Source organism: Rhea americana, unplaced genomic scaffold, assembly GCF_003343005.1.
Source record: "Rhea americana isolate MKP2758 unplaced genomic scaffold, rheAme1 scaffold_58, whole genome shotgun sequence".
In the NCBI taxonomy this organism is placed as follows: domain Eukaryota; kingdom Metazoa; phylum Chordata; class Aves; order Rheiformes; family Rheidae; genus Rhea; species Rhea americana.
Window position 1 is genome coordinate 2,363,957 of NW_028186734.1, and position 10,694 is coordinate 2,374,650.

The 10,694-nt window shown below is 44.7% G+C and overlaps 1 protein-coding gene and 1 long non-coding RNA gene across 2 annotated transcripts in view; one reads left to right on the forward strand and one right to left on the reverse strand.

The window, feature by feature from the left end:
- Positions 1–5,482, forward strand: part of DLGAP1 (DLG associated protein 1) — a 137,413-nt gene extending 131,931 nt beyond the window's left edge. The window contains exons 9-10 of the mRNA XM_085319355.1: positions 1,913–2,065; positions 5,005–5,482. Coding sequence (XP_085175481.1) covers positions 1,913–2,065; positions 5,005–5,214 — 363 coding nt within the window. The 3' untranslated portion in view covers positions 5,215–5,482. The remainder of the gene's footprint in view (positions 1–1,912; positions 2,066–5,004) is intronic.
- The window catches only part of LOC146587595 (uncharacterized), a 19,915-nt gene continuing 9,969 nt past the window's right edge, over positions 749–10,694 (reverse strand). Inside the window, exon 3 of the long non-coding RNA XR_014897607.1 lies at positions 749–1,260. This is a non-coding gene — a long non-coding RNA (uncharacterized LOC146587595). The remainder of the gene's footprint in view (positions 1,261–10,694) is intronic.

Below are 10,694 nucleotides of genomic sequence, written 5' to 3' on the forward strand. Positions count from 1 at the left end.
TGATCCAGTTCTCAGTAAAAGCTTTAATTATCTCTCCACTCTGTTGAGTGGAATCTGGGTAAGGRCTAGGACATAACTGTGGCTGTGAAAGCCCAACACTTTAATGAGTTGGAGGCCTCATTTTTGGAAACTGGATGCTCAGTCCTGCCCCAGTGGGATGACTATCTTCTATTCAGTTAATTCATTTCTGAAAATCAAGCCCTAAACTAAGATCTGCCTGAATGGGCAGATGCAGCAGAAATCAGCTCTATCTGAACGAGCCCTTCCACTTTTTAATATAAAAACTGAAAAAGCATTCTGTTTGCAGATGTTTTGTAAACAAAATCTTATAACTGGGAACCTGCTAGCCTCRAGTGCTAGAGATCGAGGGATCTCAGATATACTCTCTGTTCTCCTTATGAATTTAAAAATACATGTTTTACTGTTTTCTGCGGTTGTGGCTCTGGTGGTCAAATCATCAAAATCACTTCTCAGTATTCTGTGGAAAGCACAGATAGAAATTTCTTAAAGCAAAGAACCAGCTCTTTTGAGGTTTATTGTTTCTAGTGAGGGAAGAATCTTATATATAGTGTAAAATGGAGCGGGGGGGTTCATCATAATTTATTTATTCTTTATTAATAACAATATATCAGGGTAGTCCTGTCAGGCCAAAGCACCTATGAAACCCTGCTGACTTGGACTGGCATTGTGGATGCTCAGCATTTACAAAAAAACAGGCTCTAAATGAATGTATGCAACATCTCATTTTATTTGAATAGTTTCAGTGGGCAACCAGCTTAAAAATACACATCCTACAGAAAGCTTTCTCTCATACAGACTTTGCCAGAGGAGCATTTCTTAGGTGTCCGTTGCATACATAAAGTTTCAGAGCTTGACTGATGTGGAGGAACATGGGACTGAGCAGGACCTCTCCGGTCACCAGCCGCTGGCCCATGTTGTATTAAAGACACTAATGGCCTCTGTGCTCTTCTGAGCCGGTGCTGGGAGGGTGAGGAGCTSGCCTGAGTTTGTGCGCACTGGGCAGCACTGCCCCACATGCGTCCTAGTGTCATTGCATTCAGCTCCGCGCGCTGTCACGCTGCGCACGCAGGGCAAGCCTGCAGGAGATGAGCCGCACACACGCAACACATCTGCGTGGCACGTCCAACGTAGTGCAGCGGAGACGTGCAGTGTAGGGACGAAGGCGCCCTGTCTGGGGTACCTCAGTCAGGATGGAGCTCAGGCACTGTGCTCAGCGTACCTCTCTTCCCAACAACATGCCTGTAAAAGTGGGATTACCATGTTTCTGCGTGTCCTTCTCGGAGCTTTTCACTCTGCAAAGGTTATTCTTGCCAACAAATACGAAGAAATTGGCCTGCAGTGTGTAACAGACATTTTTACTTGAAAATGTATTAGCCCTTAGAGTTCCAGTGTGTGGAAAAAAAATGTTCATGCATCAGTATGTCACTGTTTGCAGTAAATGTACATTTGCACAAGCTCCAGTCTTTCTACACACATGAATATAGCAGGGAATCCTGCCTCCTTAAAGCGAGGAGGAGGCCAGCAATTCATTTCAGTGCGGTCAGGATCTCGCCCGTGAACCCGCTGGCTGTGCCGGGAATAAGCTTAGGCAGATCCTGTTACAGGGGACCTGCGAACGCCCTTTCCCCGAGGTCTTCCACGGGTGGCTGCTGCCGTCGGGGAGCTGGGGCTTGCGGGGGCACAGCTGCTCGAAACAGAGCCAGGCTCCGTGCTAAAACCCGGCGAGTAAGTAGTGCTCGCCTTTGTTTCTCTGCATTTCCTCTCTGTATCTCCCTGATCGTTCGGATCTGCTGAAACTGCTTTGCTAGCAAGATTCGTAACCGTTTGCACAAATGCTTTACATTAAGGGGTACTAAAGCCAAACTGTTTTTTTTTTCCTTCTGTTGTACAGAATCCTAATGCACATCCACGGCCGACCTCCCAGGATTTAGCAGGGTTTTGGGATATGCTGCAGTTGTCCATAGAAAATATTAGTATGAAATTTGATGAACTTCATCAGTTAAAGGCCAATAATTGGAAACAGATGGATCCTCATGACAAGAAGGTAGAACATTGTAGATTTTGTATGCTTCATTTAAAACCCTGCACAAATACTGGACAAATTAAATAGGCCTCTGTGTTACAGCGCTGACGTTAAAAATGTGAAATGAAGCTCATATCAAATTAATTTCATTGTAATAACAATGTTTACATAATAATCATCTGGGATATTATCTGTAATATGTTTCAGGCATATTTTTAAACCAAATCTGTCTTTGTGAATCGGATACTGGGAATGTGGTTCTTTGTTAAGCTTTACATTTAATCATATTAGATGATCAATCGCTGGAAGGAACTGCCTTATATATTGATTCTTAAAATTAAATAAATCACATTTACGGTTCATATTATTGCATATAGCAAGAGTTCTAGGTTGTGTTACTGAAAAARCTAGGGAAGTACTGGAATCATCGCTGACTTTGGTAACCAGATTATCAACAGAGCAATATCAAAAATATGCCTTCCAAAATGTTACATGAGACAATTTCTACATCTTTTTYTGTTTGTTCGTTTGTTTTTTGTTTATTTGGGGTTTTTTTATGGGTGATTTCATAAACAGGTTTACTTTGCTGGTAGAGTTGTTTACCCAAGAYAGCAGAAAAATCATCTGGAGCTTTGGTCTTTTTTTTTTAATGTAGTCTTCTCCTGTCACCATTAGAAACTACCACATCACCAAGTGTGAGCCACATTTCACTTTTCATTCTCATTTGGCACCATAGCCTTATTTTCCTCCTTCCTCACTATCCACAGCAAGACAAACAGCACCTGCGTGAGCCAAAGTACAGAAACGTTTCAGAGAATACTTAGAAGACAGATCCATTCCTTGACAAACCAAAGGTCTAATGCCTTGCCGCACTCTTACAAGCACATAGTTTGGTGGCTGAGTTTCTGTCAGTCTCCCTGTGACGCGCCTGATACCARTGAATATAGCAGCAAATGAGTAGGGACACCAGAAGGTGGGGAAATATGATTTACCRACACTGTGGCTCAGACAGGATTCTGGGCTGCCCAAACTTCTGGTCAGCTGGGATTCAGCTCGTAGCTGATGACCAAAGTGGTGTTTTCCTTTGGACAAATGACAATAATAATATCAAACCCCGTTAATCTTGCAGCAGGAAGTTTGCAAAGGCAATGCTGGTAGCACTCTTTCTCCTCCGATCAAGACTAAATGCTCATTCCCGTGTTAGGAATGCTGTGTTCACACCATTTGTGCACACCTAGTGTTTGATAGGGGAGTGAATGGGAATGTGTTTTCCTAGCACAAGATACTGAAGGCAAGTCATTTTCTTCTCTTCTGTTTTTTTTTCAGTATCTGTCAGAAAAGGAAGTTAAAAACTTCAAACATGCATGCACAGAAATGCTGGTATTTGATCTTTCATTAGCTTATAAAGTAAAATGGGCAGGCCGAGTGTTTTTAACTCTAGCACCAAGAAATGAGAGCTTTCCTAAAAAAATGTGCCTTTTGTTTGCTTCTGAAAAACATTTCAAAGAGTTTCCAACAAAAAGAAGACTATAATGGGTTAAAGGAAGTTAAGTAGTACTGAAGAAAGGGTTATACACAGCCTACAGTAGGAAGGTAAAGATCATTTTTAAAAATTACATTGACTTTGTTCCTCATTCAATGAACATTTGTCTGTGATTTTAAATGGAGCGGATCTTCTCCTTTCTTAAAAGCAAAAGAAAAAAGAAAAACTTTCTGTGGAATTGATATTTGCAGTTGTCTTTGACGTTTCCCATTGGGTCCCTTTTTAAACAGCATAGCTTAATCCTTGGATGGCGAGAAAAAGCAAAGTATGAATAAGTGTAACTAAGCACCTTTATATTTCAAGCAGTGGAAGCTGCGGTGACCAGCATGAGAGCAAACGAGAGGGTAGAATGGGACCTTTGTAATGTGATAAAATCCCTTCACTCAGAAACCATGTTCACAGTTGGAAGGGGATGTAACTTAAAAGACAGTCTAATTTACTTGACAAAGTCTTTGTGGCTGCCTGAAATTCAGACCTGAATACACTTTTCTTTTCGGGAGAAGTCCTCTCTGGTTTGTTTTTTTTGTTTGTTTTGTTTTTTTTTAATGTGCATACACCAGGATATATCCTTGTTGGTCATGTGTCTGGAGCTGCCAACGTGATGATTAATGCATGTCCTCAGAACGATTTTTAAATTTTTCCTACCAGGTTTTCAATTTCTAGCCGATTGTAGTTTGCCAAGCCTATTTGCCACAAGGCTAGAGTTTATGAGCTTACGCAGGGAGATCCCAAAGCGTGCAACCTTTGAGCCAGCCACTACAAAAATACACAAATGTATGTATTTTCTTCCACCTGGTGCAGCAATTCCAGGCAACTAGTTTACACGTGCACTTTGGACTGTGAACTCCATGATACCTCAGTGTCCTAAGACCACCCAGTGTTGTGTATATGTTGTTTTTCAGGGACGAGGCAATGGGTGTATTTCAGTTCTTGTCACAGCAGGTCACAGCTACAGTAAGATGAGCATGTTCACGAGACTTAAGGGGCGTCTAGGAGCCAGGGCTTTTCAGGCTGGCCACGGCAAGAGCGGGATTGGGACCGTAGAGGCACGCAAGCGCAGGTTGCCTCTAAGATGCTCTCCTTGCTAGTCGCTGGYGCCGGGAGGAGACGCCCAGACTCCCCAAAGGGAACAGCACTAAGTGGTTAGCTGCGGGAGCTTCGGCCCCGCCAGCGCCAGGCGTTTCATACGCACCGTCCCCGCGGAGAACTAGCGCGCCTATCGATGCTGCCCTTTGCTTTAAGCTTACACTGTTTTTATGAACCCTTGAATACAAAAGCCAGTTCCCCGAAGACAGAAAGGCAGATAAGAGCTAACAAACCGTAGGTAAAATGTGTGTTCTAACTACTGACGTATCCTAGTTTTTCCCGCCTTTCCCTGAGAAGCTGTATAATGTCATTAACCTTCTGCTTTGATCAGGAGAGAAGGGTCCCTCCTCCAGTGCCAAAGAAGCCATCGAAAGGTCAGGTGCCACTCATACGAGAACGCTCTCTGGAGAGCTCACAGCGTCAAGAGGCCCGGAAACGGCTGATGGCTGCCAAACGAGCTGCATCCGTCCGGCAGAACTCGGCTACCGAGAGCGCCGAAAGCATTGAGATATACATCCCCGAAGCCCAGACCAGGCTATGAAGGGATCCACCCAGGAGGACTCTCTCTGGCAAGACAAGTCTCATGTATAATCTGCCCCTCTAGGTTCCTGCTCAAGGTCACCATTAAGTATTTGTACTTCCTCCCTCTCTCGTGCTCCCTCTCCCTCTTTCCCCCCCCTTCCCACTCCCTGTACACGGTCCCGATGACCCCATGAATTCCACTTCTGTGGTGTAGTTGTCGACCCTCCAAGAGATGTCCTCTACTAACCCTTGCTTCCTAAAGGTTTGCCCATGTCATCATGATGCTTTGTCACATGTACTGATGCTGCCACTTTGCCTCATGTAAAAGAGTACGATCCTTTTTCTGTTTGAAACAAATAAACACGGCTCTCCAACTTCCATGCACACACACACACACACACACACCTGTACAGTAGCTGCTCCATTTAACTTATTCATGGTCTTTAGTTGATCTAAAGCTAGTCTGTTACCCAGTGTACAGCAATATCAAACCGTAGGGGATTTGGGAAATTTCAGTCATGCAGGGCGATCCTTCTGGACTCTGCCGTCTTCCTCATAAAAGATGAAAGGAGCTATGACTCGGATTCCCTTCTTTTTACTACTTTTTTTTTTTTTTAAGCAGATGGCGCACTTTATTCTAAACCTCTGAATCACACCTTCTCACCTGAATTTAAGGAGTCACAGAGGGAGGGGTTGGGGTGGGATCGGGGCGGGAGGGTAGAAACACAGATCTTGCGGGGGAAAAGAGAAAGCATATCCCGCAGGTGAGATGGCGAGGGATAGAAAAGATCCTGTGGAAAGATACCTGCACCCTCACAGCTGCACAAACTGCCTCATTTTTATTTCATCAATCACTACTTAAACATTTCAATCAGCAGAAGATTGTAAATTCGATCTTCCAGGGAAATAATCTATTTTGAAAGGCAATAAAAGAGCAAAAAGGAAGGAGAAAAGAAGCAATGACAGTTGAAGATGATGTAAAAGAAGGATTTTCTTGTCCAAGTATTAAGAATTTTTAAAATTGTACTGTATTGTCAATTCCTCTTGTATTGTATTGTATGGATTATATTGGTTAAAAAAAAAGGAAAAAGAAAAAAAAAAAAAGCTTGGTTTTGTGGATGTCTTAATCTTGGTGGGACGACGCGACTCCACGCGGACGCCTGTAACCCACGCRCCGGGGGGCCGGGCCGGGCCCGGGCCGCTCGTGGCGGCGAGCCTCGCGTCGCCCTGCATGCGGCTGCCGGCGCGCCGCGGCCCGGAGCGCTTCCCCCCACCGGGCCGCGGCGCGTCCTTGTAACGCAAAACGCCCGTCCGGACGGGCACGAGCCTCTGTTTTTCACGCGTTATGGGGTCGATACAAACTTAAGCTTTTTTTATTTTATTTTCCCCCACACACACAACAAGCCTTCCTCCCCTGGCCTCTGCCGTTGCTCTGCGGTCACCAGAAATRCCGGTCCCAAGGCGCTCGTTGGTCCTGGGGGTAGATCACAGCCGACGGGGCCGGAAAGGGCTTGCGATGGGGCACCCGCCTGCGCCGCGGGCACCGCGGCTGAGGCAGGCGCTCGTGCCTGAGCCCCTCCGAGGCGGAGCGGTGCCCGCCCACGTCAGGACCACGTCCGCCCAGCCCCGGCGGGCTCCTCCGCCGGCCCCTGCGGTCGCGCGGGGTCGCCGGGCGCCCCGGCCGCTGCGGAGTTGTCATCGAAAAGGTGCGCTCTGGCTACAGCCRCTCGTCAGGATCCCACCAGACAGCTTCTTTTACTGCAACGTCATAGCCAGGTGCTAATTTGATTTTACTCGAGAAAACAGGAGAGGTAATAGGTTCTGGCACCCAGTATTTCCATACTAAAACCACTAGAGAATTTGCTACCTCTCAAAGCCGTCGATATCATCTGAGCTATGTCTTTATAAACAGGGCACAAATATTTACTGCTGTGGTTTACAAGATAAGGGCTAATAATTTAATATATAAATGACTTCTTTTAACTAGAGTAATCAGAAATCCAGTGTAACCCTAGCGTGCTTTGTGTTACACGGGCTTTGAAAGGTTTGACCCTCTTAAGCATTTGAATACCAGTGTGTTTGCTAGTTCTCCAAAAAAACTTCATTTAACTTTTAGCAGCAATGAAAGCTCACACTGTTTGCAGTACGTAATAGTGCCAACTGCCACTTTGGAGCATATTGTCATGTTAAGTATTAATTCTTTGGAATTCTTTGTACCGAAATCCGCAAAGCAGTATCCAGGCGAGAATCCACACTCACAACCCTCGCCGCCTGTTTAGCCAAGATGAGTTAAGACTGTGGTTGACAAGTGGCTACAGAAAAAAAAAAAAAAAAAAAAAATAAAAAAAAAAAAAAAAAAAAAAAAAAAAAAAAAAAAGGACTATTTTGTCTTGTACGTAATGAATTACTGTATTTGTATATCATAGGGATATTTTTTGTATGTATTGTAAATGAATCTATTCTTAGCGGAATGCCTGTTAGTTCATTTGGCTCTGGAGAGGGTGTTACGATGTCTGCTTAGCTTTTGAGCAAAATYTAAAAGGTATACTACGGAGCAGTGACTTTAAAATAAAATACTGTATTCTGCCCCTAGAATGCCACTAGTTAACCACTTGACTCATTTACCAACACTAATACTAGTATATTTGCTCACTCATTTGTTTTGGTATGAACTGTAACAATCTGTTTTCAGTCTGATCTGCCCACTGTAAATTAAAAATGCCTATATTCCATTTTACTGTGCTACAAAAGCATTGCTTTTTTTTCCGTGGGGAAATTTTAGAAAAGGTTGTTTTTGTCTCCTGCTTCAAAAGTTAAAAAAAAACAGTATTTATTCTATTTTTTGCAGATGTTTCCATAAAATTCTCATAATCTTTTTGTAAAGAAAGATGAAGAAATGGATTAAAGATTTTTAATATTTGAAAAGGTAAATAATTTATTTGTAATATATTTCAATTTATTTATTGATATTCCCTTAATGTTTTGATGTGCACTATCACTTCAATTTAAACTGTATTTTTGTGTTTTCATCATTTCTTTTTTTAAAGAAAATGGTCAAATGCATATTTTAAGTAACTGGAGTGTAAATCRCTGGCCTACATGCATTCCCAAAAGTGATTTTAAAACTGTTTTTTCTTATTTGAAAGAAAAGACACGAATTTGAAAGCCTTTAGACAGCGGAGAGTGTTTTTATGGCTTAATGATTTGGGTTTTCATAGGATTATCTATATCTAGTTTGTGTGCGGACAGGAAAATGTAAACAGATGAATGTTTCCCATACTGTAAAAAGAGCAAATTAATAAAATGATTAATGCACTGCTTGTAAGAGCTGCRGGTTTTCAATGCAAATTCATTCTCCCAGAACTATAAAAAACGTCTTGTTTTGATGTGGTCCAGGATGAAAGCACGGCACGCAGAGTGTTTCTCTTAAGCTTGATCCTGCGGCGGCTCAGACGAAGAGCCCCGCTGCGCRCGCTGCCGGGCTCATCCGCACAGAGGTGCCCTCAGGTGCAAACCTTCCCGTGCCTGAGGCCTCGATCCTTGGAAAAATCTTCCAAGGCAGCACTACATGGTGCCCGGCCGAACCCTGCCGCAGGTGACAGAAGTTATGCTAGTGACTTCCAAAGAAGGAGAAAAGAGAAACCCTAAGTCTGTTTATTTTTCACCACACTAGTTTCCTTAATGTTGTGCTTATCTCTGACGATGGTTGAAATGTGATGGGCTAAACAGCCCCCTGGCAGAGACAGCYGACTTTCCCTTTGCTGCAGTCCTGGATTTTTCCCAGTGTGTGTAATAAAGAAGTCTCTTAATACTGCAGTAATAGTTCCCTGCTGATCTTGTTCATAGCTACACCTGCAAATGCTAGTATTTTGCCATATTTCAATCTATTGAGCYTAATATGTTAATAACACGCCAGTGCTGCACAAGGTACCATTTGCCAGCTCTTAGACCCTCAGCACAGGACGGCTGCRGAGATTTGTGCTAGTGATCTACAGTCAGGGGAATGTCTGGTTGAAAAGATCCAGCTGTGGTGTGGGATTGCCCTTCACCTGCTGGTTCTTGACAAACTGATAAACAGGGATGAGGAAAGTATTCTTTTATTTATAAATCCTTCTGAGGTGGCTGGGATCTTTTTGCACTGAGAATGGATCAGGTGATGTAAAACAGCAGATATGTTTCTGGCTGGTTGCCTGATGGAGAGAAAAAAAGACATCCAAACTGTGGCCTTTCCTACTTACTGAAGGTAAACTTTATCCTTCTTTATGCTCACTGTTCCCTTCCAGATGAAGTTATGAGCCTTTCCCATTAGCACAGCTTGTTGTCAGTTTGTTTGCCAAAGCTGTTCTCTGCTGCTCTGGGTATTCGTTCCAGCCCCACTAATAAACAAATAATAAATTGTCACCGTCATCTTGCAGCGTGCTAACTTCTCAGAGCTGCTGAGAGTTGRTGTTGACGCTGAGCTAATATTTTTTATAGTGATTCTTGATAAAAATCTTGGCGGTTCATCTGCCATTGGCATTTATAGTTGGAGTCTTTCAGCGGAGGGGTGAGAAAGCTCCCCCAAATGAGGGCATTGTGCTCAATTCTTCCACGTTTCATGAATGATTTAGTACTTTGGCTTCCTATGGGTAGGTTGGGCAAAAACTGGCACCTCTCACTTCCTCGTCTGTTGAAACCAGCCTAGTGGTGTCGAAGCCGGCGTTCCTTCCTCGCCCCTTGAGCCCTCCGAAGGGAGACCAACTCGGTGCCGACGCCGGCCGAGCAGCGGGGCCCGYGGTCCTTCTCCGCGCCGTGGGTTATCCCTGGCCGCGGGTTAGCACTCTGGTCCTGAGCAGGCAGGGCCGCCCCGAGCGAGCCTAGGACCCGCAGCCGCCATCAAACCTCTTTGTCCCCCTGCCCTACAGCAGCGCAGTGCCTACAGGAATTGCTGTCCCCCCAACCCCAAACCCACTCCCAGCCATTCCCCTTGCTTTTGTGYGCCTGAGGTAGGGCTTCACACCCCTCCTCCGTGCTCCCGCTCCACCGCTATCATAGGGAGACGAGGTAGCTGCTCTCATTTGATTCATCGGGACCCGTTTGGATGCCAGCTGCAAACACGACGTGACTGGCTTTTACAGCCAACAGTCTGGCTTTCCCACGCTTGGCCCCCGTCAGCGGGCAKCACCCTTTTCGGCAGTACAAACGAATCCAGCAGGTCTTCTTGTTTCCCCGCAAGTCACATGCCCGGTCTGCACCAAGACAAAGCGACGCGGAAAGGAGCAGGGCTTCCTGGTAATTGTGTTTTTCATGGTTCTCTTCACTGATCCAGTAAGAACRTAATCACAGAAATTAGAGACAGGAAAGCTCCACTGGCACATTGTGTTAGTGCTGTCAGTTCAAGATTGCTATCTGCTGAGCTGTGGCAGGTAAGTCATCACCTCCATGCCTGTGCTCCAGCCAGGGAAAAATAAAATAAAACTGCATGAAGGGAGGAGAGGAGAGGAGAGGAGAGGAGAGGAG